General features: G+C 28.8%; 3 protein-coding genes across 3 annotated transcripts; 1 reads left to right on the top strand and 2 right to left on the bottom strand.

Annotated features, from left to right (window-relative positions):
* Window positions 1-7984: 7984 nt before the first annotated feature.
* Window positions 7985-9204, bottom strand: LOC113865182 (organ-specific protein P4-like). The gene is made up of 2 exons (XM_027499577.1): window positions 9160-9204; window positions 7985-8623 (listed from the first exon to the last, which is right to left on the bottom strand). Exons 1-2 carry the CDS (start codon window positions 9202-9204, stop codon window positions 7985-7987), a joined length of 684 nt encoding a protein of 227 aa, XP_027355378.1.
* A 5275-nt stretch (window positions 9205-14479) lies between these two features.
* On the bottom strand, window positions 14480-15048 carry LOC113865835 (organ-specific protein S2-like). The gene is made up of 2 exons (XM_027500609.1): window positions 14973-15048; window positions 14480-14867 (listed from the first exon to the last, which is right to left on the bottom strand). The coding sequence occupies exons 1-2, from the start codon at window positions 15042-15044 to the stop codon at window positions 14595-14597; spliced, it is 345 nt and encodes a 114-aa protein (XP_027356410.1). The 5' UTR covers window positions 15045-15048; the 3' UTR covers window positions 14480-14594.
* Window positions 15049-21932: 6884 nt separating this feature from the next.
* On the top strand, window positions 21933-25420 carry LOC113865400 (ATP-dependent Clp protease proteolytic subunit 6, chloroplastic). Its single transcript, XM_027499908.1, has 9 exons — window positions 21933-22082; window positions 22167-22225; window positions 22686-22755; window positions 23203-23404; window positions 23483-23548; window positions 23686-23826; window positions 24309-24362; window positions 24760-24852; window positions 25182-25420. Exons 1-9 carry the CDS (start codon window positions 21991-21993, stop codon window positions 25227-25229), a joined length of 825 nt encoding a protein of 274 aa, XP_027355709.1. The 5' UTR covers window positions 21933-21990; the 3' UTR covers window positions 25230-25420.
* The last annotated feature ends 1979 nt before the right edge of the window (window positions 25421-27399 follow it).

Raw genomic sequence — 27399 nt, 5'->3', positions numbered from 1 at the left:
TGCACAACCATATGACTCATAAGATTAAAATATTCCCTTCTACAATGCCTATTTATTTCCTACCACCAATACATGCTATAATAATAAAATGAACATCACCCATCCTAGTTATATATCTACCTCCAATCTCAGTCATCCTGATATCTACTATATTCCCAAGTTGACATTAAATCTTATATCTGTTGGTCAATTGTGTGAAAAAAAAAAGATTAAATGTTATTTTTTTTCTTCTATTGTCCATGTATAGGATTTACAAATGAAACAAATTATTGGGACGGGTCACAAAGTAGGTCAATTTTTTGAGCTTTAATCACTCCATCTTCCTCAAACATGTATATTTGCAATGACCATTACCTCGTTCATTCACCAATGACATCTTCAATTTGGTCATGCCTTTACTAACAAAAGTCAACCTTTAATTTCTCATGGTTTGTTAGGATCCATAAAATTTGAGTCTTTTGAATTTTTAAAATGTAAACTTGTCAAACAACTTATAATATCTTTTGCAAATAGTAATTATACTTTAGACATTTCATTTGATCTAATTCATTATGATATTTGAGTCTTTCTCCTATTTCTTCAATAAATGGTTTTTGTTATTTTGTCTTATTTATTGGTTATTATTCATGGTATACATCATACATGGATATATTTCTTAAAACATCAATTTGACTTATCTCAAATATATCAATTTTAAAAATAATGTTAAAACTTAGTTCTCTTGTATTATTAAAATTCTTTGTATGGACAATGCAATGAAATTTCAAGATTCTACTTTACTTCAACTTCTAAATCAATAAGATACTATTGTTCAATATTCTTGTCCTCACACCTCTCATCAGAATGGTCAGATTGAACGAAAGTATCGTCACATTCTTGATTTTGTGCGTCCTTTTCTCCTTTCTTTCTTGTGTCTAGAAAAAATTTGGGGGGAAGTTACTCTTCATGTTGTTCGTAGTGTTAATTGTCTTTCAACCTTGGTCTTTCAAAATTTGTCTTCTTTTAAAAAATTGTTTGATACGTCTCCTAGCTATTATATCCTTAAAACAATTTGAATGTGCTTGTTTTGTTCTCTTATACTCTTATAAACATACAAAATTAGAACCTTGTGTCCGTTTATGTTTCTTTCTCGGTTACGATATTGAACACAAAAGAATTATTGATGGGATCCTATTTCAAATATTATGCATATCTTGACATGTTACTTTTTGGAAAAATACATTGTTTTTCCCACTATCTAAATTTCAAAATTACATCTTTATTTTTACCTATTCTTCTGTTGAATTGTTTCTAAGTTTTGAAATATTTAAGTTTAAAGAGCTCCAAATTGATCATCTCCCACCTACTCTTGTTGAATCTATTACAACTATTCATCTCACCTTTATTCTATGTCGTTTTACTCGAATAAGAGAAAGTCTTAGTGATTACCATTGTTACTTTGCTATTACAACTCTATGAGCCTACAACTTATTGTATGACTAGTATTAACCCCCTTCAATAGCAAGCTATGGATGAAGAAATTAAAACTTTGGAGAAAACCCATACCTAGGACTTAGTTGATCATCCTCCTAACAAGACCCCTATTAGTTGTAAGTGGATCTATAAAATCAAGACTCGTTTTGACAGGATTGTTAAGTGTTACAAAACCCACTTAATGGCTAAAGGGTATACTCAAAAACATGGGATAAACTATGAAGAAACATTTACACTAGTGGCTTGAGTAACATTTGTTCGTAGTCTCCCAACCATAGTTGCAATTTGTAAATGAAATTTTTATCACAGGAATGTAAAAAATGACTCCTACATGGTGATTTGATAGAAGAAGTCTACATGCATCCTCTCCTTAGTTATCATTCTCCTCATAAGGTTTGTAAGTTTTGACAGGTCTTATACGAATTAAAGCAAACTCACCAAACTTAATATGTTAAATTTAGTTCCACTCTTACACAATTTGGCTTTGTTTTTAGTTCACATGATTTTGCATTATTTACTCACCTAACTAAGGATGAAATTATACTTCTACTACTTTATGTTGATGATATAATCATAATTGGTGATGATGAGTTTGAAATTTTAACACTAACACTTTGTCAATCAACATTTTGAAATAAAAAATCTTAATTTTTTTAATCTATTACTCTGGTCTTGAATTTTTTCAAAATTCTAACAGTTATCATCTATCAAAAGTCAAGTATACATGTGACTTACTTTCTCAAGTCAAAATCACAGATAGTAAAATTAAATCCACCTCCTTAAAACTCAAATGTAAGCTTACACCACTTGAAGGAACTATACTTGATAACCCTACTTTGTACCAAAAACTTGTTGATAGTCTTGTTTACCTTACTATTACTCGAGTTTGAAAAAGGGTGTTAGTGTAATTATATGGATAGACCAAAGTTATAGAAGATTTTCAATAGAAATATTGAGTTGATTCTAATAGCTTAACCTTATGTCTCACACATTTTTTATTAACAATTTTCAAACATCTAACGATGTATTATACTTTTGTAATTTTATTTAATTATGCATTTTTTCTTTATATTTTAGTTTATGTATATTTTTTTTCTAGTTATTTATGTTTGGTCTTCATAATCTGTCAAATGTTAATTAAGTTATGGATTTCTATTTCTTCCCAATAATAAATTAAAGTAGAATAATCAAGTTACGGTGTTTTTGTCCTCTAACTTTAAGGTAAATTTCAATTTTATCTTCTAACTTGGAAAAATTTTCAAATAGGTCATTTTCTGTTAAAAAAGCTAAGTTTAGTTCAAAAAAATTTATCATTTTTTGTCACTTATATTATGCAAGTACTGTTAATCATCTTTCTCATATCTTTGATTGTGTATCTTCCATCTCATTCTCTTCTTCCTCCTTTACATTTTATATTCATTTCTTATTCTTCCTTCATTATTCTTTGTCTTAAATTTTTTTACTAAATGTTAGTTGAGGAACTAATATAATGACATATTTTGTGGCAGGTGTTTAGGAGTTTCCCTTGCAATAACATCTAAACCTACTTTTTTTCATGTTCTACAACGGTCCTTTCTTGACCTAAGACTATTAAAACGGGTAAAAACAAAAGGGGTCACTCAACTGGCTCTTGTTGGAATCATAAAGAGGCTTTTTATGTATTTTGCATACTTCATCTTAAAACAAAAGACTCAAAATTATTGGAGTCACAATTGAGGTCAAAAGAGACAAATATTCAAATAAAGTACAGTTTTTTAAGGAAAATTGTCGGGGTTGCAATCAAGTTTCGGTACAAAGAGCTTGAAGAAACAACAAATGATTTTCAAGCACTTCTAGGAAGAGGATCATTTACTTGGTTTTCAAAGGCGTTCTCAACTATGATACTTTAGTAGTTGTATAGGTGCCTTATGAATGGGTGAATTGGAAAGGAGAGAAAAAAAAAGAGAAAGAAAAAGAAAAAGTGAAGGAGATCCGGTCAAAAATATGTGGAAGATGACGAATAGTATCTACACAATACACATGATAAAAAAACAACAAATATTTTTAACAAAGTTAATGTTTTAAATGGAAAATGACATCTTGAAATATTTTTACAAGTTAAAAGATTAAAATAAACTAAAAATATTAGAGGATAAAATAAAATTTTATCTTAAAATTGAAGTATGAAAATAATAATTTTACAAATAAAAAAGTATAATTTTTGTAGTATTTTATAATGTTATATATTGTATTAATTTATTGAAAAGAATTTGAAGAATAGGTGCTGTGATGTAAGGCTGTTACATTTAGAACACTGCTATTTGGTACCAAAAATATGAGTGCAAATTTTAAGAAAGAAAGGATAACTAATAATGTAGGATGGTTGAATGTAATTAATAAATACTATGTTCCCATTCCTAACATTTTGTGTTTAATTTTTTTTTTTTTTGGGTACCAAAAAGTATTTTTCTTACATTTATACGTGTAGATTTATCTATTTGTTTCGTAAAAAAAAAATTTGTATTTGAATTTGACTGCATATAAATTTTTTCAGATGATCTTAGAAAAAAAAAATGCCTCAAAGGCTGAAAAACATTTATAGAGTGTAGATTTTGGTTATAGCATATTTCACAGCGAGAATTGAATTTGATCTGTTATTTTGTGAAAAATCAATCCCCATTTTATTATACCCTATTGACTTTGGTATACAAAATCAGAATATGCAAGTTGAAAAATGAAACAGCAGCAAATATAAATAGATAATAAAATTATACAGATAATGAGAAAGAGTGGTTACTGTGAGTGATGTGGACAGGCAAAAGAAAAGGGTAAGACGATAATCAGAAGGCAAAATCAAAAACAGTGTTAAAATGAAATCCGAAGCACAAACATGTGTTGTCATGGGCAAACACATTCCTTTGCTACGAGATAATGATTTCACGTGGGTAATGTAGTTGAAAAACTACACTTTGGATTCAAGTTCCACTCAAACCAAGTTCAGTCAAAGATTCTCTATTTAATTACATTGTCAGTTGCCACCTTTTGCAACTGAAACTTCACAGTGGAGTGTGTTATAGTTTATTGTCAAATCCGAACTGTCCTTCGAAATGTATGGTTCCCGCAAATAACAATGATAATGGGTCAAATTTATTACAAGTACCCCTATTATTCTCAAGTGGTTGATTACTTGATTTACGTGTTTATTCTTCTTCGTACCCCTATAATTGATGGTAACTATTGGAATGGATATCTTAAAGTAGAATTTATTATTATATGTTATTAAAAAATTAAAACGGTAAAAAAATTTACTTGAAATTTGACATGAGAGTGTCGAAAGAACAAATTACAATTATAATCCAAAAAAATTCTTATTTTATTTTATTTATGGTTGTTTTCTCTTGATCATTTTTTAGTGGGTCTGGTTTTTTGTTAGCATAAATTTCCAAACATGCATAAATGGATTTAGCTTGTCACCATTTGCTTACAAATAAATGTGTGTTAGACTCTCATTTTAACAGAATATCAAACACACATTTCATAATTTCATCTATGTCATAAACTCTTCTCCTTGTTTTATGTTATATCTCTTTGCTTATTTTTTTCATCATTCTCTTGATTTTTTCCCTTCTCCTCTGACTCATGTTCATGATATTGATCTTTAAGGATATGTGTTGTCGGTCGATGTATATTGTTCTCTGTTCATTGAGTGGATTCAGCACTGGCAACCGTTGCTCTAAACTGGATCATCAAATTACTATATCAACAAGTTCAAGCCACTGGAAATTATTCAAGCAGTGAATATCATCTCAAATTTTGAACTTTTACCATCGGTTTTATAATTCAAGTAAAATTTTTAATAATATTACATCTAGACCTTAAATCATTATTGCTTTTTGCAAGGACAAATATTAGGGTCAGAGTGGACCCCTCTCAAAATATTTTATAAAGGGTTGCCTATAAAACTTTTGCTGTGCAAAATAATCTCAGAAAATATGTTGAAAGAAACTTTGTGTCCGTTTAATTTAAAATTAAGTAAAATTAATCAGAAAGGATTAATTCTTTTAAGATATCGATACATATAAATTAATTCAAACCACACATTTTTATTATAACGTATATTTTGCATCGAAGGTAGTTTTTTTCTATAATCTATTTATCTCCTAAATTTGTATTTACTTAATTAAAAATATCTGTAAAGGACAAAAAGCTATAAAATCATCAGGCAAAGTTTAGAGTATTAAATACTATATATAAACAATTTTAAAAAATCACTAAAATAATTAAATATCAATAAAACTACTTTCTTAAAAAAAAAAAAAAACATGTAAAGATAGCATAGAGTTTGAAATGAACTATAAAATAGCATGAATTTCATACATCACAGGTTAATTAAAAAAATCAAAAGTAATTTAAGTGGGATAAAATTATTATAGATATCAATTTTTTTTAAAAAATATTTAATACAATTAAATTTATTGAGACTCTAACTTAAAATCACACAATAAACTAAAATAATTTCAGTAAGTCGATTACATGATTTCATTTATTCCTTATATATAAGTAATCTATTTCTAACTTAAAATAGAGATGTTCACAGTTTGTGACCCACGTTTTAATACACGTTAAATAATAATAACGATAATGGTTTAGCATAATCAGTTAATTCGGCTAGATATACAGACAATCATAATCGCCTACTAAATTTTTTAATGGTTTTTAAAATCCAAATCTCTGTTAATCGACGCCATTATATTGCTGTTTTTACTCACAAAAAGGGCACTATTATTATTATTATTATTGTTATTATTATTATTATTATTATATATCCTGGCTACTTTCTTTTCCGATTTAAAAATAAAATAAATAAATTAAAATCGATAAGCAATATACCTAACCATATTCGGGGAAATATATATATATATATATATATATATATATATTGACAAGCCAAGATTTAGGGAAATCATCGGATCCAAGAGGGCCATTGAGTCAGCCATATAATTAAGCAATGAGCAACTGAACACAGTAAAAAAAGAATAAATTTAGTTAAATTTTGTAAGATTTTGAGTTTCATTTAATAATTGAATTTAAGGTTTGAAGTTGTTTATTATTTATTTTATATGGATTATTTTTAAAGTTTTAGTCTAATTTTTTTAAAAGTTTGGAAAAAGAAAAAGAAAACAATTGAGCCAGGGTTAGTTATAAATATGTAAATATTAAATAATTAATGGCCGGAAAGTTTCGTTCATTAAAATAATTGTAAATGAAAGAAATTTGTCACTAAAATAAAAAAAATAAAAATGATAAACATATGTAAGGGAATGTGAATCCTTTTTGGTTAGATAGTACGGTGGTGTTCAAGAAATTAAGATATTTTATTAAAAATGTAACTGAGTAAATCTTGCAATCAATAATGAAAAAGTCATTGCATGATACTTTTTTTTTTCTTTTTTTTAGTTTCATATCTTATTTTTTTAACTATATTCAAACCTATGTCAAGTACGTTAATAAAATTAATCGAGGAAAGAAATTAATAATATCATTAATGCAGTTAAATTCTATGGTATACACTTAAAAATTTAGAGGAATGCTGGCAATAATATATTCTTAATTATTAATTAAAATTTATTAAAAATTATGAGTTTTATTTTTTAAAATTTAATATTTTTTATATTTTTATAATTTTTAAGGTTGGTCAATAATTAAAAATGTGTGTTAAAAAGAGTGCAATATGTTGTTAGCATTCTTTTTAAGTTGTGCTATTAAAGGTTTTTTTTTCCTCTAATTATTAGAAAGGTGAATAAAAGTGTTGAGAGCATAACACAAGTGAAAAGTATATCTCTTGGATGATGAAATTTCGTGCATCCGTAAATTTAGTAGTTGATATTATAAAAAAGAAAATAGTTCTTAATTCCTACATTAAATGATTTATTCCTAAAAAAGTCGATATGATAAATTGGTTTTTTTTTTTAAATAAACTGAATCAAATGTACTGGTGTTTTTTTTTGTATGAAACTCTATAAGATTTTTTTAATGAACAATATGATAGGAATAATTAATTTATAGATAATGTAAATTATTTTGACCTTTCTTTTCTTTAAATCATTCAGCTTTTGCAGGGTTACTAAGGAAGTAGAGTAAGTGTTTGAAAACATGTTAAAAAACTTATCAATAAAAATTTAATAAAAAACGTATGATTAATAGCATTGAAATAAGTGTAGATGCAAATTCATTTTACAGTGAATATAAAGATGCCAAAGGTTATCCGAATATGCATCCTATAGACCTTGCTTTATTAAAAATAATTAATAAAATAAAAATAAATCAAACTATTCATACTTTCAAAAACCTCGTCAATAAGAAAACACACCCATTATTAATTATTATTATTATTTTGGCTGTCATAGCCATTATTTTACATATAACTTCTAAGTTATTTTTAATACATCACATTACAGTAATTCCATGGATGCCCTGATACAGAACACAATTTCCTTTAGTTGCATTATACAACTGCATTCTTCTTCTTCACTCAATCATTATACTGGGTAGTACTTGGCCTTGGCTCAAAATCATTATACTTGGTAGTACTTGGCCTTGGTTCAAAGTCATTATATTTGGTAGTACTTGACCTTGGTTCAAAATCATTATACTTGGTAGTACTTGGCCTTGGTTCAAAGTCATTATACTTGGAAACACTTGATCTTGGTTCAAAATCATTATACTTGGTAGTACTTGGCCTTGGTTCAAAGTCATTATACTTGGAAACACTTGATCTTGGTTCAAAATCATTGTACTTGGTAGTACTTGGCCTTGGTTTAAAGTCATTGTACTTGGTAGTACTTGGCCTTGGTTCAAAGTCATCGTAGTTAGTAACACTTGGCCTTGGTTCGAACTCACTGTTTGCTTGTGGCTCCTCATTTTTATATCCAAGCTTGGTATCAACATTTTCTGTGAACCCTTTTTCTTCTATGGTAATTTGCGTGTTTGTAACAAGAGGCTCCTCACATTTTAGCTTAGAACCTTCAACAAGTTGCTCTGGAGTCATCTTGGGCTTATTTTCAGATGTCAATTGGAGAAGGCCTTGAATTCCTTGTGGCATTTCCTCATCTTTCATGACCATTTTCCAATATTTCTCTGGATCTTTCCTTGATTCTGCAGTAGCAGCAAACTTCTCCACAAAAATTATGCGGAGAGAAGAAATTAAGAACTAGTTAGGCAACATTTTCAACCCATTTGACGAAGAATCATGATTTTTAAATTAGCATATTTAGTTTAACTTAATTAAAAAAAACAATTGCTTTTTTTTAAAAAAAAAAAATACATCGTTAACAAAAAAACTTACCTAATAATCATTAAGGAAAATATGTGAGTGAGAGATAAATGGTTAATAATGTTTGAGCGTAACAATTAGTGTCATAAAAATGAAGTGTGGTATGCAAATATTGAAGTACAATTCCATGTTTCATACATGTATTGATCATTTAGAAGTAGGGAAGAAAATACCAAAAATGCTGCCTTTTTCTCATATTTTGTCAAACTTATTTAAATTCATCCACTCCAAATTACTTGAGTATCGAGCGATGTTATTATAACCGATTCATTGAATCCTAATTATTATTGTTTGGATAGATAAGGTAATAAACATATTAATGTTAAAACAGGGGCAATTAATAGAAATTGTAAAAGTACGAAAGGTAAACGTACCAAGAAAACAAATAGAAGGGGAAGAAAAGCAAGAGCAGGCCTCATTTTCAATGTTTTTGGTTTGTATGAAAGTACTAAATTGTGGGTGTATGATGAAAGCACGCTTACTATTTATAGCGGGAAAATCTACATAAGACAGCATAACTATATATTAATGTACAATGGTTGGAAAATTATTGAAACCACAGATAATTGATCCACACCGGGGTTATAAAAATAGGATTTTTCTCTTCTATAATTAAAACGTGTGTTATAAACTTACCCAATACAGTTTCAGTGCCTTACTTTTTGCTTTTCTTCTCTTTAGACAATGCTGCTATTATTAGTAGGCCCTTCAATATTTTAGTTATTTGTGTTCCCTATATAATATTGTGTACAGAACATATTTAGACAAAAACGATAACCCAGATAGATAAATATAGCATTAGTCTTTTGTGATTCTTGAATAGAAATGTACATGAATATGTTTAATCTGTGCACTTAACCAGTTGAAATATAAAATTGCTTTGATTTTTTCTTTTTCAAAATCTAACAATATCAAAACAGTTTCGGGATTTGTCATGATATCTATGGGTAAATTAATGTTTGTCAAAATAATCTCATACCAATTTTCCCACCCATAGCACAAAACTGGTACCTTTATTCAAATATGAATTTTCCAATTTAAAAGATACTGATTTCCAATTGCTTACCCATATTAAAGTCAGTGAAATTAAACATTGTATTATATAATTAAACAGTATTTTTAAGTTTATTAACTTATGTATCCTTGATCCTCCATATTGAAGGTTGTACAGTGAGAGACTATAAACATATATTGATGAAAAAAAAAAAAGAAATTGGAAGGAATGGGTATCCACGAAGTGGGAATAATATTCAATTGTTATTTTTTTGTATTTTTTATTTTAAAGATTCTTTATTTTCTATTTTAAGTTAAAGAAAATTTATTGTTATAAAAGATGTTAATTTTGTTAAAATATGTTATATTTATTATTATTATTATTATTATTATTATTATATTTTAATTTGTGATCATTAAATTGCTTGCTTGATTTAAAGTCGTTATGACATTATTTTTTTAAAATAAATTATTATTTTTCCTTCACTATAAAATAAATAGCAACATAATAGCATAAAAAAAATCAAAAAATAAATAGCAACATAAGTATTTAAAATACTAATAAAAAATCTCTCTTTCACATTTTTCCTCTTCGACTTTTAACTTTGTTTTCTTATACTCATTTTTTATTGAATAATTGTTTGTAAGGCTTCATTGTGCTTCTAGCATTGAGTGCAAAGTCTAAGCATACAATTGTACACTAATCTTATAAAATAAATTGAGTATTAGATTATATTAAAGTTCTGTAAAAATTTACTTTCAAAATAATGACAATGACCATGTTACAACCTCTCACTTTTCTATTTCTCAACAATCCAATTACTTGTATCTTAGAAAAATTTAAAATTTCTTGTTTTCTCATTGACTAATATAATCATCTACCTAATTGCCTTAATATATTTGGATGTTGAATGATGAAATTTTAAAAATTGTTTGTTCTACGCATACAAGTTGTAGTTAAAGGAAATAAATTGACATTAATTATGAATTTGTTGTTTGTACTTATGTCAGACATACCAAATCTTAACGTATATCACAAAATTTTTAATTTCATAAATTTATTCTATCCCCTGCTAACCCTTAATTTTGGAGGAAAGAAAAAAAAAGAGTATTAAATGAAAATGTGTAATTCAAAAATGTACTATCATTTAATTTGTTTATAATTCATTAATACGATATTTTGGTATTTTAACACTTGTACTTCAAGATTATATCTCTACCTTAAATATTTTTATTTTTTTAATGCATAAGCTTGTATTTCTTTTTTTATTTTTTTAATGTCACGGACTTTTTAATTTAACCTTTTTTTTTATTATTTTAGACCTTTATTTTATTTTGTTTTTAGACATCAATATTATATTATGATTTTGGATGTACAAGTTTAATCTAAGATTGAGGGAAATTCTTTGATATATGGACTTTTTTTATATGGGTTTTGCTTTTGAAATTACAGAAATATGAAATTTTTGATAAAAATATAAAAATATACTTTAAAAAAAAATTATTATTAGCTATTTTTGGCCAAAAATTATCAATCGTGATTATTAATTATATTTTATTTTTTTAAATATTTTATTATTGCTTTAAAAATTTTTAGAGGCAATTTTTAGTTTTTTTTGAATTTTTTAATAAATAAAATTTACGATACCTTTTATAATTGAAAGAATTTAGTAATTTTTCTATCGTTAATTTTAAATTAATAAATAATAAAATTAATTAAAAAATATTAATATTTTTTTATTTTTAAGATATTAAAGAAATATGTTAATCTGAATATAGAGTTTACAGATGTCATATAAACACCTTTCTAATAATTGTACTACATGATTGGGGCAAATTCTGTGTTACATGATTGTATCATAGGCTGCTTTTGCTGGTTTTGTTTTTAATTATCAATTGAAAAAAAAACGATTAAAATATATATTCTATAGGAGAAAAAGCAAACTATATCTATTTCTATATTTGTGTAGATAACCAGACAAGATTTGATGAACCCTCGTATCAAAGTGGGTCATTCATTTAACAGATAAAGCAAAGAGCTTTATGACAAAAAGTGATTACATATAATGGCGAATTTCCATATACACTACTTCAAATTTGGTATATCATACACTTATAATTAATAATAACAGATTATAAATATTTTTTATTATTTATAATAATTGTTTAGAGTTGTTAAGTTTATCATTTAATTATTGTTTATCACAAATTAATTCTTTACATAAAAATTTAAAGGAAAGTTAAACTTAACCTGTTAATTTCAAATCATTAGTGTTTTATTTTTATCAAGCATTTTAAATTGATTCTTTTTATTTGTAGTATTCATTTATTGATATATCACTTCTTTACTTAAACATTAAAATAATTTTTTTAAAATTAAAGTATCATTTTTTTAGTAACAACAAATAATATTGTTTTATTAATATAATAAATTATGATAAATAATCAAGAATTAATGGGAGCAGTTATGTAAATGAAATGACGTGATAACACTTTATCATAATTTATATTTATAGATAAATTGTTAACGTCTAAACCATTTTCAACGTTTCCACTTACTATTGTTTATAATATAGGCTTGTACTATGCTCCTGCTAGCCAAATGCCTTCGATATTTTGCACAAATGGATATGAACTTGTTGGCTCAAAACCGATCAACAACGTTGAATCTGCCATGCCTTCAATTTAGAATTTAGTATCAACATTTTAAGATAATCAATGTCGAATGTTAGAAAAGAAAAACTAATTTCGTAGCTTAAAATTGCGATATTTAAATAAAAAAAGTTAAAGCATTATTACTTTAAGTAATGACACTTTTTTTCAGTGCTTTATTGTATTCTCTACTACGTTTCTAGTTATTTTGATTTGATTAACATTGCTCTAGATTTCTAAGAGTATTTGGCATGGTGGCGGGGAGTGAGAGAGAACAGCGTTAACAAGAGCAGAAGTGTAGATTGCTAAGCTCAAGGTTGTGCTTGAAGAAGAACTTTGAAACAAGATGAAGTAATTGTTAAATAAATAAAAAGATAATAATGAGTTAATAATTACCGACACTCGTTTATTATTGTTTTTTTTAAACTTTGTTAAATAATAATACTAATAATAATGACACTTATTTTTTTATTATTATCTTTTTAAGTGTTGTTACTCGCAGTTACGAAACTAGTTTTGTATTTTTTTTTTATTGATACCTAACAGCTACTTCTCACATGAATTTTGATTTACGACTTGTTTAAAAGAACTTAAAAATATTTTATAAAAAATAACTTTTGACACTCAAAAGCTATTTTTTATTTATTTCTATAAGCTTCTCAGGATATGTTATGAAAATAAGCTGTTTATACTATAAGCCATCAACAATTTTTTATTAATTAAATAAGTAATCAATAAGTTGTGTATTTAAACATGCTCTTGGGTAGGAATATTTTATAAAAAAATTATTGTTTAAACATTAAATTATATCAATATGATGTGCAATTATTTTAATTTTAATTTTTTTTATGCATTCATAATAATAAAAAAAAAAGTCCAAAAAGAGTACTTTTTGTTCTCTTACCTTGAAGTTCATGCATTTTCCTAGTCTAAATTTACATCTGTATGGTATTTTCTGTCGTTTTTTCCCCCTACTGTCAGTGTTAGCAGCACAGCAATTCGGATGAGAATAACCTTTTTAACTCTTTTGTGGTCTAGTGGGCGAACATAATCGAACACTAATTTGAACTTTCGAGGCTCATTTTTGGTCCAAAGTTTGAACTTTCTGGTTGAAGAATCCAACTCATCAAAAAAGTGAATCCAATTGGAGAATTTAACTAAGAATAAGAAACCGTGAAGCCCAATAGGTTGGGCTTGGATCCAGACAAAAATGGTCTGATTCAACTACTTTGTTCTGACTAAAACAACTTGTAAAATTAAAAAAGAAACTGTGTCATCTTAGCTTTAAGATATCCTGCAAGTACACAAACCGTACCGATTCAACTGGCCCCCAAAAGATAAAATAAATATGAACACGTTTTGCTTATATTATTACACAAATTTCTCTGATTAGGATTACTATCAATAGTTAATAGCATTTCTAAATCAACATTTTCATCGGTGATTGCAATCATATTTTAAATCAGCCCATAGTATGTATTACATATTGTCAATGACATCCCAAAATAAATTGTGCTCATTTTCTCTTCTGCTAAAAGTAGTTAACTGATTTGAGGAAAGGAAGGACTAAGGATTTTGAGTTATGAGATTAAGCACCAAGCCTATCACTGAAGAGAAAGACTCATTTAAGAGGGAAATTAGAACTATGAAAACATATCACCTACCTTCATACACATGGAAGATTAAATTGTATCCTAAATATTGATCTAAATTAATAGGTTTCCTTTCCTTTGAAACTCCGAAGGAAATAGGTAAAACTAAAATTGTTACCAGAAAGATCAAAACCATCCATGGTTCACCAAGTAGATCTTTTTGAGGACTAAACAGAAATTTTGGGAGCAAAAGTTGTGTAAGAATTCATGAAGAGCAATCCTGACAAGTTATATTGATTATAAAAATTCTGCAGGATCCAAAGATATATGTAGCTAAAGGAGGATAACCATAAAGATACATCTAAATAAAGGGTTCAAGTGTTCTACAAAAAGAAGGTTTAGAAACATCAATAGCCCTCCTTCAAAATAAACCTTAAATACTGATCCCTTTCCCAATACAATATACTAAACACATGATCTTTATGGATCATATTCTATCTAGAGATATATATGTGTCTGCCATCTCTAATAATTAGCAAAGGATTGAGCTTCAACCCATTTGGATATTTTCTTCAACCATGTCTTTCTGTTCCTTGAAAATCTGGTTCTAATTTCTTGACTATTGCCTTCTGCTTCTGCTTTTGCCTCTTGGAAACAACATGTTTGTGATATAATATGATATTAGGCCTTATATCAAAGTCCCGAACAAAATGATCCTTCCTTGCATCTGACACTTGTGGATCTTGAACTAGGAGGTCTTTGATTGCTTCAGGCATAGGTTGGCCATTCATCATATTCTTCCAATAGTCTCCCATGTCTTTTCTTGCATAACTGAGGTTGACAACCTATTTCATAAGAAAGAAAATAGAAAGGGTCATCAACACCATATGATAAAGAGGACTCAAAAGGGATAAAACAAATTTTCATCGAGCTGCTTCATAAAAGCTTACCAAGAGAAGAGAGAAAACAATGAAAAAAGGAATGATGGACTTCATTTCTTTGCTAAGATATGGATTTCTCATTAGATTTGTCAGTTTGAAGGCAGGATCTTCAGTCTCTGACTATCCCTTTTTATAGGCCAGAAGTGCCCCACAATGTGTATGTGCGTGTGTAAAACTGGTATGAAAAAGAAGAGTAAGTAAACTGGCTAAGCTTTCCCATTAAGGAAAAAAGAAAAGAAAAGAAAAAAAAAATCACTGTTAATATATATAAACCACGAAAATTAATGCTGTGCTTTTACAACTTCTAGTCTCACCATGTAGGTTCATTTGAGTTCCAAAAATTTCTAATGACTTTTCCTGTGAATAAGTTGTAAATATTTTATTTTGCAAAGTAATGATGCTTCCGAAGAATGCAAGGTCTGTGAAAACATGTGTATTATTCGCTCTTGAATTTGAGTTGGGCCTATCTCAACCTCAAAAAGCTATCTATATATATTCCATGTGCCATCTTTAATACCCTATTAAATTTGAGTTTTAACTCAATTCCAAAAACTAACTTATATATTAAGGATTGCTTTAGCTTTTATTATTTTTAGTTTAGCCTTATCTGTAACCGGAGTGGGATGTTAACATTAAGCCAACCATGTAGGTTCGGTGGTTTTTTCTCTACCAGTTGCGTATGTTTGCAGATGTCACGGAACTTCTTCACTAGTGTTATATTGTATTTATTCTAATCATTTCAACTCCATTTAAGTTAAACATGTGAGAGACCAAGTGCTGCACTTATTGAGCATTGGTTAACAATTCTCTTCTTTCAGCTGAACAATTGTAAAAGCCATACCAAAATATTTGAATGCACAGAAACAATTATTTTCTCTGTTCTGCCATGCAAAACAATCAACCTCAACACCATTATACACAACAAGTTCTGGCTTGTGCAAACTTCATAACAAATCAACAAAAAAATTTATTACGAATTACATGTAAATATGGTCGTCTAAGAAATAAAGCCAAATTTGTGTTACCAATATTTGGGTTGTCTTTAGAACAGTTATTGACTGTGACCTATAAAAACCAGTTCATTGAAATATTCTAATTTTGACACGTTTTATGTGATTCAGAAAGGTGTGAGTGATATATGATAAGTAAATTTTGCAGTGAAAAGTTCTTGTTTCATCGTAGTTGCAAGTCCACGATTTACTATGGGATACATGCAGTGTATATGTGACCCTTGTATCTAATATTCTTAGTTCATAGATAGAAGCACAAAATATTTAAAGCTAACACTGTCTTTCTCTTGAAGACTCTAGTTAGTTTTAATTCCTTATAAATGAGACAAACCAAGCCTCGCATAAACCTGAATTGGGAAAACATTTTCTGCAGTAATCAAGGGGCATAACATGGGTTGTTATGGTGACATACCAGAAGGCAATTCTGAATATTGGTTCATTATTTATTATTGAAAGGGTTGACACTGTGTCACACACCAAGCATAAAGCTTATATATTCTATTTTGTATAACAAAAAGGTCTAGATGACTAATTTCATGACCACCTACACGTATAAAAAGAAAAAAGGTTCAAGTCAACCTTATCACTATTTTATGTACTCCTAGTAAGTAAATGTTACTAGCAAAAGATGGTCATATTAAAAAACTGTTAGAAGATTTAATCAATGATTTCATGAAAGGTGGAATTCTGTGGGATTAGCCAGAGTATGTGGTAATCAGAGGGTGTATCGGGACCAATAAGATAAAGTTCACAAAAAGACAAGCCCAGATTAAATCTGAGCTAGCCGAAAATGCCCCGTTGGCTTTTTCTTTAAAAAGTCAACTTAATTGTGCATCACTAAAAAAATGATTATGATGCCTATAAAATAATGGAATCAAAATTCAGATGCACTTTATTTTGTTTCCTATAGGTTCATGGGTAGCATGTAATCACTATTTAAGTATAGATTGTCTTCTGTTTTTTTGTGCCCTGTGGGGATGGGTTGTGATCTATCTGGATATGCCAAAGTCAACTTAGTTTCTGCATCAGAATGCCTACTTGTCTTTTTTATAACATATCATTTTTCTTTTCATAAGGAGTTTCAATCAGTTTATATTCTTAATTGATTAATGTGTTACATGGTTGAAGACAAAGCATTCCATTTCTTTTTGCTTTGTTTTTTAATGTTTGCTGTCAACAATGTGATGCTATTTGATCACAACAATTAAATGGTACTTGACTTGAGTATCTAATCAATTTAGAAATAAACCTTCCAAGTTATTTAATTACGACACCAAAAGTTGCGTGAGTCTAATTAAACAATGTTTGTTCAACTCATTGAAAAGTATATGCGGGAAAGGAGAATTAACTTTTGAAGGAAGCTACTGGCTAAGTGCTTTTCTGCATTCAACTAGTTAAAGAAAGTTTAGCCATATCTTCCCATTCCACACACACACCCCAATATTTATATTGGGAAATCAGTGCCTTATTTGGGTAGGCATTAGAGCATCCTTGGTTAGGTTCTAGACCCTAAATTGGGTTGTTGTCATGTGATTTTGATATAATAATGATGTTAAAATTTCAGAGCAATGGGGTACCCCACGATTGTGTACGGTGAAAAAGGAATATGGACTGAAACTTGGAGAAGAAAACTGGATTATCTTTATCAGCACATATTTAAGAAAAGCATAATTATATCGTGTTTGACCCAATTTGGTTTGGCCGTTAACTTGAATAACTTCTACAAGAATTTGGGATATATTAAAAAGACTTTACAGAAAGTTTACGAAAATAGTTTATACTTTTTTTTTTAAAATTATGTCATAAAGTCTCATATAGAATAGTTTATTGAATAAGTTTTTATTTAGACTATTTACCTAAGTGCACTCTTAATTCTTAACTTATAAAAAAAATCTTTATAACTTTATAATTGCTTATAAAAAATAAGATAGCCGAGAGAAATTCCATAAAAGTTGAGATATATTAAATTGATTTTAATTTACGTAAAAGAATAATTCATTTTACTTTATTGATTTATTTGAACTAACTCTTTTCCTTATCCTTGGTGGACTTGGTCCGCAGATGTGACACTAATAGCTTATGGTGCAAATCACTAAATGGGAGAAGCATGGTTGTGAGCTGTCACTATAATTGGTTTCTAACAGCTTAGAAGTTCCATTTGAGATCTTTACTCAAGGTTCAAGCACAGCCTTTAATCAAGGCTTTAGTGGGTTGTTTGGAAACTTTTGGGTGGACTTGTGGGATGAGCTAAGCCTTGAGGTTCATGACAGCTGCTGCAGATTCAACAGTTTTGCCAACACACTCAGTTTCCCACTACATGGGACGCACAAAGAGTCAAAGAAATTTTTATTAAGACACACCATACACCTGATAATTAGTCAAATTGTGAGGGATCTATATGAATCAAGAAAAGTGATATGATCTGTTGCCACTATTCCTTTAGTCAAAATTCAACCAAAGGAATGTGGCTCCTTTTTCTTCTTCTAATTTTTTTTTTCTTTTGATCTTTTTCATGACACTGTGGATATGAGAATGATAGCTAGCTTTTGTAACCAAGTTTGTCCAAGATCCCTTCCCATAATTTTTCCACTCTTTCTTTTGCCTTTATGAATCACTACAGTTTGCACAAGGAAGTGGTGCTAAATAATGATAGCCACAATTAATATCGTAGTATCATGATTTGCAATAGCTTGCTCTAGATGGTCATATACTGAATAATGTATCACACATCCATATGCTGAAGGTTCTGATGTAAAAATTAAAACCAAGAAGAATGTAAAAAAATGTAAAAGAAGATGATAATCATATGAAGACATGACAACATGGTGATAAAGATCATGATGAGTTCCATGAGGATGACGACAAAGATGAAAATAAAGGGATGATAGAAAAAGATGTGCTTGCCCTTAAGCCATTCTAATGCATCACAATCACATGGACCCCTGAATGTGTTTTTCATCCCAAGTATCTGAAGATTATTGTGCCAAGATAGATTGTCCAATCTCTCCAGACTTTCTGTCTAGAGAAGAAGTTGAATATCAAATTCCATTTAATCAAAACAACTATAGGTTATAAAAGTGACTTTGAATATATGGAAGGAGAGACCAATGTCTATGCTACTTCCTTGTAGTCTTTGCTTTATTTTGCATTATCTTGTCCAATTAATTCCAAGTTTTGAAGATTACCCATCTCTCTCTCTGGGAGGGAGCAGTATGCTTTCCACCTCATCATTACTTCGTTGAATAATACTAAAATCTTTTTTTACAAATGCAGGAATATGTCATAGTATTCAGCAATCAGGAGTTCGGATCCTGTGTACATGTGTTAGCTCCATTCCTGCATCCTGCGTTGTAAAACTATACTATTTAGTACACTAAATTATATATTTATATATGTCAACAAAAATTATATAACACCAAATAGTCCACAACTTTATTTCATAGGAGCTGAGCAGAACCAAGTATTGATAGATTAAGATAATCTGTAACAAAATTTTATGTTATACACAACCAATAACGAGGAGTATGTCAGAAAGAAAGAATGTGTTATTTAATTGTCTCCGCTATTTTTTTAATTTTTTGAACAAAACATATCACAATTTAATTGTTACAAAAGTCACAATTTGACATAGGATTCAAAAAGGACAAACAAACAGAGTCTAGTCAGAGTCCTATTTCCAGAATACTCAGAAGGTTTTTCTTAACACAGAGGCTAATAACGTTAAGCTCATGAGGCATTTTCATGGAGGATGAGAGAACTCCTAAACCGGTTAAACAAGACCCATGTTGTTCTTACTGAAAAAAACCCACGCTGTTACTCCTCACATCATTCTTGGCTCAAGTCATTATTGAATCATTCAAAGGGTCCCCTAGGAAAATACTTTGATGCTTATAGTAAAATAGTATAACATATAACTATCCACAGTTAAAGTTCCTTCCAATATTAAAAAATATAACATAAATTCAATCCTAACGACGATACTAAAATATTTTAAATAACTTAAAATTCTCTGAAAAGAAAAATCTTTAAACTCAGTTCAGCCATCAAACAAATGATTAGCTAAAAAGAAAAGATTGCATTAATTATCATTTATATATAACTTGTAAAACTGTTAAAATGTATGAGAATTTTACTACAATTTTCTCCTCCCACTTCATTTCTCTTCTTAAAGAAAATAGTTATGCTGTTTATTTTCCTAGGATGATTATGTAATTGTGTTTTGATTCTTTTTAAGCCTTTTAGCCCTATTTAATAATAATAAAAAAGACACAACAATTATTTTTTATAATTATATTAGACATTTTATTAAGTTAACAAGCCATAAAGTATAAGAAAACAAAAATTTAAGAGAGATAAATTAAGATACATTAGATTATTCTAAGATATAATTAAATATTTTTCATATATCCTAACAAAAAAATAAAATTTAAAATGTGTGTGAATTACACTTTTTTTAAATATTTAGTAGTAGCGATTATCATTGTTGTTGGTGGTTTGATTAAGTTTAAGGAACTTCGAAAAAACATTATAATTTTTTATTGGATCTGTAATTTTAAAATTTTTCTACAAAGTCCTATATAAATATTTTATTTATCAAATAATTTTTTTTTGTTTTTTTATTAAATGGAATAATTAAACATCACAATTTTTTCATTTATATCTTTTAAATACTATAATTTTTTATCATTTATGTTCTTAAAATTATTAAGGAAAGAAAGAGGTAAGAAAATGAACATAAATATATTTTATGAAGAATTCATTAAAAAAAAATGCAAATTATTTATATAAAAGATAGCTATTAAAAAATAAAACATTTTTTTGGCCAGAAATATATTGTCCTTAGATTTCTATGGGTCAATTTTCTTTGTTAATAAGTCGTGCATCGCTTTTTACACCTAGTTTTTAACTAATTGCATCACCCATATATTTTTTTAAAAAAATGATGTTCTAAAAATACCCATATACTTAAAATTTAGAGAAATAAACGGTTTTCATAAACTGAATTTTTTACGTAAGAACACCACCATCCTTTCTACATGTCAACACTCAATATGTGCCGGAGAAATATTTTTAATTTTAATTTTAAATTTCATAATTTAAACACTCCTTGAATTTTAAATTCTATAACGACCAAAATTTGCTTTGTCCGACGAAATTATATTTCAGATTTTAAAATTAATTTCCATAATTTGAAACTAGTTTTCAAATTTTTTTATTACAAGATTTAATTTCCAAATTTATTCTAAAGTTGTGTCCTGAAATCTAATTTTGTACTGATTATTTTTGTATTTTATAATTCTTTTTTTAGTAAATAATTTTTTTGTTATGTTTTTTTTTAATTTAAAATTCTGGGAGTGTTTAAATTATGAAGTTTAAAATAAATCTCCACCCATGTACAGTGTTGATATGTAGAATGGATGGTAGTGTTCATATGCAAAAAATAAAATTCATGAAAACACCTTTTTTTCTAAAATTTAAATATAAGGATATGTTTAGAACATAAATTTACTATAAAAATAGGATCAATTGATATTAAGACACTTATATCGAATCTTAATCGTATAAATTAATCTAACAGTTAAAAAATTATTATTTTTTATATTATTTTTATACTTTTTAGTCTAACTTTTGGACTTATACCTTGTGTCTATAAATTTTATAAAAAATTATTTTTTTACACAGATATAAATTTTAAAATTTTTATACTTAATTTAAGTTTTTTATTTAGTTTATATTTAAGGGATTATAATTTATTATTCTATTAATTTTTAGATATAAATTAAATATAAAATTTTTTAAACTTAGTTAAAAAGAAATAAATTATTTTTTTTTACACGAAGAGGCTGGTGTAAAAAGCAAATCCTGTTAAGTGTAGCCTCGAAACGGGCCATTACACAATTGGCCCAGAAGAACATGAAGATCCAATGGGCTTTGAAGAACTGAGCTATGGAATTTGGTGGGATGAATAAAATGTTGGTGGTCCTCTGCACCATGATTCGGAGTTTCAACTTTCAACAATGGTAGCTCAAGCTTTGTCAGTGCCTGCGAGTGCCAGTTTCACTATCTCTTCACGCAGGAGAAGCCCTTCCCACCTCGTATTTTCTCATAGGTTCGTATTCGTATTAACCAGTGCAAGTTTCATTTTTGTCCAATTGTTTATTCGAACCTAAATTTTGAATTGAAAATTTACCAGAAACCCGTGTTCGAAAGCATCTTCCTTGCCAAACCCATATGGCCATTCATCAAAATTTGGTAACTTTCTAATTTATTAACTCTTTCTTTGGCTGCAGTTCGAAATTTGGTGGTTTTTCTATGCTGTGTTTGTTTAACTGGCTTTGGGTGCATTACTTTCTCTTTGGATGTATTGATCCTAATTTGTCTTGATTCGAGTGAAATTGATGTAGTTTATGATATGTAACTGTCTTGTGTGGTTTAAGATATCTCTAACCAAGAGTTTAATTTTGACCACAAATTAGTACATAACAGTGAGTGACTAAGGTTTTTCACTTGCAGCACAGGTTTCTAAAAAAATCGTACCTTATGATTCATTGACAAATTAAAACTCATTACATTATCAGTGGTTCAAGATTAAACCTAAACAAGTAATTGAATTTTTGTTTGCCAATTACAATAAAGCAACGAGTTATGGATACTAACTACTTTGCATTTGCACAATTAAGCATCTTATGATAAGTATATATTTTTTACCCAGGTTTATCAAGTAAAAGTAGTGGCTTTCCCTTAAAACTTGATGAGAAAAATACTCATGATGCTAGTACAAGGTACGGTTTTTGTTCACCTCCTTCAAGTGCTTCATGTATTATATGGTTGTTTGGTAGGATGCTTAGGAATGCTGAATTTTGACCATTATGCATTGTTCAAGCCTGTCTTGTCTGTGATTCTTTACTGGAAAAGGAAATGTATCCATATTGTGGTGAATTAGGTTATAAAGGAGTGCATTGTGAAACATTACTAATGCAATCAGCAGATAGATGGTGGCATGGAAATAAGCACCGTGATCTATCAATATACAGTTAGTCTTGGCAATTTTCACTCTATCTAAACTGTAGGAGTTTTTTAAAAAAAATATTTTTATATGTATGTATTTTCCTTGAAATGAAAATATTCTTAGGGGGTTTCCTCACTGACATGAATTTGTTGTAGTCTATGCAATTCTTAGTAAATAGTGAATGGAAAAACAATTTATTGATATTTCACTTTACTTGTAGTTATGGTCCAATTGAAGGCAAGAAGGGCAATCCACCACTAACCCCAGCAGTTTTGACTCCCGGAGGACCTCTTGACCTCTCGTCTGTTTTGTTCAGGAATCGTATAATATTCATAGGGCAGCCGGTTAACTCACAAGTGGCTCAGCGAGTTATGTCGCAGCTTGTGACTCTGGCTACTATTGATGAAAATGCAGATATACTGGTTTGTTATGTCTTGACATTATTATTTTACTTTCTTTTAGTCATGAAATGGGATTTATTGAGCTGCTGCTATTGACAGGTATATATAAATTGCCCTGGGGGGAGCACATATTCAGTGTTGGCAATTTATGATTGCATGTCTTGGGTAAGTTTTTGGTCATTCCTTCCAACATACACACATATTTTGAATTCTGTTACACTTCCTTCCTTTGCTAGTTACTTTAATTTATTAATAGTTGTTTAGTTTTCTACCCTGAAAGCATTTGGTGACTCCGATTTCAGATAAAGCCCAAGGTTGGTACTGTATGTTTTGGAGTAGCTGCTAGCCAAGGAGCACTTCTCCTTGCAGGTGGGGAGAAAGGAATGCGCTATGCAATGCCAAATGCTCGTATAATGATACATCAACCACAGAGTGGATGTGGGGTAGGAATCTAACTTCTGAAATTTTGTTGCAAAAGATGCACTTGAGATTTAGAAGCTAAGTAGGGACGAAACATAAAAATTATCCTCTTCCTCCCTCCAATTTACAAACTTTTATAAGACTACAGGACATGAATTTCCTGACTTAAGACTGGATCTGATATGCTAATTTTCCTGTTAAGTAGCCTTTTAATTTTATGTAGCAATGGATCACCTAAAAGTTATATTGGAAGCCTGATCTCTTCCAATATATGTTATGTTCAAAGTCACAACTTCCAAGCTAATTGCAGGACATATTCTGTAATTTGAAATTTGATATATAGATGCATATGAAAATGAAAGTAAGTTATTTTTCAATCTTACACAAGAAGTACTATAAAATAATTTTTATTGATAGGTAGCTGGATCTTTTTTTGGGGTATTATATGAACTTTGGTGAATACTCAATAGACATCATTATTTGATTTCTCTTGATCTGATTGTAGGGTCATGTTGAAGATGTGAAACGCCAAGTGAATGAAGCTGTTCAATCTCGCCATGTTAGTCCTTCTTCCTAAGTTGCACAATTCTAATAATTTCTGGACAACTTTAATGCACCTATGAACTTGATCATGCTGAAAACAGGATTTTTCATTAACTTATAACTGTGGCATTATATTTGTGACAATCACAGAACGGTATTTAAGGTGTTGAGTTTATCAATTCATTATCTTGTACTTCCTCTTGGGATACCTGTTACTGGAAAACTATATCTTATAGTTTGCCTTCTGAAGGAAGAATATTAAATTCCAATTTTCAATGTGTGTGAAACTGGAAACATTTGACATATTCTCTTCGTGCTCATGTTTGCATGGCTTCTTTTTTCCTTTTATAGTTTATTTGACAGTTTTTGGAATGCTTTGCCTAAGACCCTCATTCCTTCTATTTCAAGTACAGAAAATAGACAAGATGTATAGTGCTTTTACTGGACAGCCATTAGAGAAGGTACAACAGTACACAGAGAGGGACCGTTTTCTGTCTGTTGCGGAGGTAACGTGAACTGTTTTTCTTCCATAATAGTGAAATAAGTTTATTCAGTCGAGGTCAAATTTTCATAGAAACCAAAATTGCGGTATTTTCAATAGGAAATGAAATTTAAGAAAAGAAGATTAAGCTGATGGACATCGGACAGGAAATATATGTTTCTTAGTCTAAGAAATTAATGCTTGTGAAAGCCTCATTGTTGCTTGTAATCTGAATATATTAAGGTGGTTAGTTTCAGTGAAGATTGCTATTATGTTCTGATAATTTGATCTCAGTTTTTCTGTAAGCGGTTGATCTTACTGGATAGTTTTTGCCACTGCACTTTCTCTTTGCAGGCCTTGGAATTTGGTCTTATTGATGGTGTCCTGGAAACAGAGTATTGAACACAAGATTATTTGCAGGATATTTTCCTCAAAAGTTGAAAATGTTAATTATTGTCAAACTGATATTGTAGAATTGCATTAATTAATGATAATTTGCACATGTTGAGAGTGGTTTTTTCTTTTTATTGCCTCAACAGTTATGCAATTATTTGGAAGTTGACATTAATATAATGGTTGATCTAGTTTCAATTTACAATTATGGAGTTCAAGTTAGCTTAACCCTGTTAGTGGGCTATGATTTGAGAACCTAAGCATCCACCCTGAACTTACATTTCACATGTTTTAAGAAGTATACTATACTCCTTCCAGTTTCCTTTATTATCTACCAAGGTTTGAGCATAATGTGCAATGCAACTGAAACTGGCTTTACATGTACACATTTGTTTTCATGCTGTAAAATTATGAGAGTTTTTACATGAGATGTAAGTAGAGTATAACTCGAAAAAGAGGGTGAACACTCATTCTTTTATGCTGCTTCAACAGAAGCCTGAAGATATTATGCCTTTACAAGAGTACATCAAAACTATGTTGCATTTCATGAGTTGAGCTAATACTAAAGAGCGGCTAAAATAAGAAAAAAAGGATTAAATATGCTTTGTGTCTATATTTTTACTATTATCTGGTTTTAATTTTTTCAATTATATGTTGTGTTTTTTTTTTCTTTGTCAACGTTTTATTTTCTTTCAATCCTTCAGCATTTGTGTTATATGAAATGGGTTTGTTTGAGTTATTTTTATGGAGCAATAAATAATCTCGATTTAGATGGATTAATGAGATTTGGTTCATAAAAAATTAATATAATTTTGAATATAATGTTTTTAATTTAACTAGTTCACTTATACTTAAGTTATTTATTTTTAATATAATAGTTTCAATTTGTTAATTCTTTAACCACTATTTTTAAGAAATTAGTTTACAAGATTCTTAAGATAATTGCTAAATAAATTTAAAATAAAAGTATGTTGAAATTATAATTATAAAATTATAAGATAATTATATTTAAAAATAATTAAAAAATTTAACAAAAAAATAATTTATTTATACTTTTTACTATTTAGAAGGGCTAAAAGTTCAACAACAATAAGACATTACATAAAAAGTTTAGGAAACACTAGACCACAAGAATCCAAAATAAAAAATTCCCAAAGAAAGGAAAGGAAATCCTTAAATTGGGAAAAAAGAGAAAGAAGGTATAAATCTAATTTGTCGAAGAAGTCAACACACAATTGACCTCTCTACATATATGTAAAAATCTAACAAATTTAATGTCTTTCAAAGCTTCTCTAATTTTACAAATTAAAGCAAATAAAGGATGAGAAGTTGGTTGCATCTTCAGGATGAGAGAGATCACCTTCTTAGAATAAGATCCAATCTAAATAATAAGAAGATTAAGTTGGATTACTATCTAAATACCAAAAAATAGACTCCAAAGTTCACTAGTTAAAGGTAAGCATTAATCAATCTTGTTGTAAACCCTATAATGCACATGTCTTGAGCATTCCTTACTAGACTACCATATATAGCAACTCCACCAACTTTAGAAATAGCCCTATCAATGTTTAACTTAAGGTGATCAGTAGGGAGAGGAATCTATCTAACCTCACCATGACCTATAAATCGAGAAGAAGCCATCTTCCTACAGTATAAAGAATAGAAATCAACATCACACTAGACTTTAACAGCTAAATTAGCATGCTTAGAGGACTAGTTTTGAAAAATGAAATCATTTATGTCCTTCTAGAGTTACCAAATAACAATTCCAAAAATTATATTCCAATTCTTAAATCTACTTAGACTAGTAGAAGAAATATCGTTTAACAATCAAATAAACAACCCAAAATTGGAAAAATTTACCCAATGATCAGAAAAAATAAAATTGCTCTAGACAACTTTGGCATAAAAATGATCCCAAAAAATATGCATCACAGTTTCTTGAGTTGCCCTACACCTATGACATATAGGAGAATATATCTGTCATCTTTCTCTGAACTCTTTCTTCATTTGTGAGTAATTTTTCATGAGCCGTTTTCGAGAGAAGAAAAGCAATTTTGGAAAAGTCATCCCAATTCTAAATAGATTTAAACAAAGTCTGGTCTATCATATCATTCCTTATGTTACAGCTTAGGAATTGGTAAGCAATTTTAATAAAAACAAATTTCATTACTGGTCA

This window comes from Abrus precatorius, unplaced genomic scaffold (assembly GCF_003935025.1).
Source record: "Abrus precatorius isolate BTA unplaced genomic scaffold, Abrus_2018 Scaffold4, whole genome shotgun sequence".
Classification (NCBI taxonomy): Eukaryota; Viridiplantae; Streptophyta; class Magnoliopsida; order Fabales; family Fabaceae; genus Abrus; species Abrus precatorius.
Note: the sequence above shows the minus strand (reverse complement) of the source record. Positions and strands in the feature narration are given on the sequence as shown.

What these genes read in the sequence shown, in the direction of transcription:
- LOC113865182 (XM_027499577.1), bottom strand. Translation starts at nt 9,204, where the DNA reads ATGAGGCCTGCTCTTGCTTTTCTTCCCCTTCTATTTGTTTTCTTG. An exon ending in CCCTTCTATTTGTTTTCTTG is followed by an intron (nt 8,624 to 9,159) that starts GTACGTTTACCT and finishes TTTGTGGAGAAG; the next exon opens with TTTGCTGCTACTGCAGAATC.
- LOC113865835 (XM_027500609.1), bottom strand. Translation starts at nt 15,044, where the DNA reads ATGAGAAATCCATATCTTAGCAAAGAAATGAAGTCCATCATTCCTTTT. An exon ending in TTGTTTTCTCTCTTCTCTTG is followed by an intron (nt 14,868 to 14,972) that starts GTAAGCTTTTAT and finishes CTTATGAAATAG; the next exon opens with GTTGTCAACCTCAGTTATGC.
- LOC113865400 (XM_027499908.1), top strand. Translation starts at nt 21,991, where the DNA reads ATGGTAGCTCAAGCTTTGTCAGTGCCTGCGAGTGCCAGTTTCACTATC. An exon ending in TGGCCATTCATCAAAATTTG is followed by an intron (nt 22,226 to 22,685) that starts GTAACTTTCTAA and finishes TTTTTTACCCAG; the next exon opens with GTTTATCAAGTAAAAGTAGT. An exon ending in GTTTTCTGTCTGTTGCGGAG is followed by an intron (nt 24,853 to 25,181) that starts GTAACGTGAACT and finishes TTCTCTTTGCAG; the next exon opens with GCCTTGGAATTTGGTCTTAT.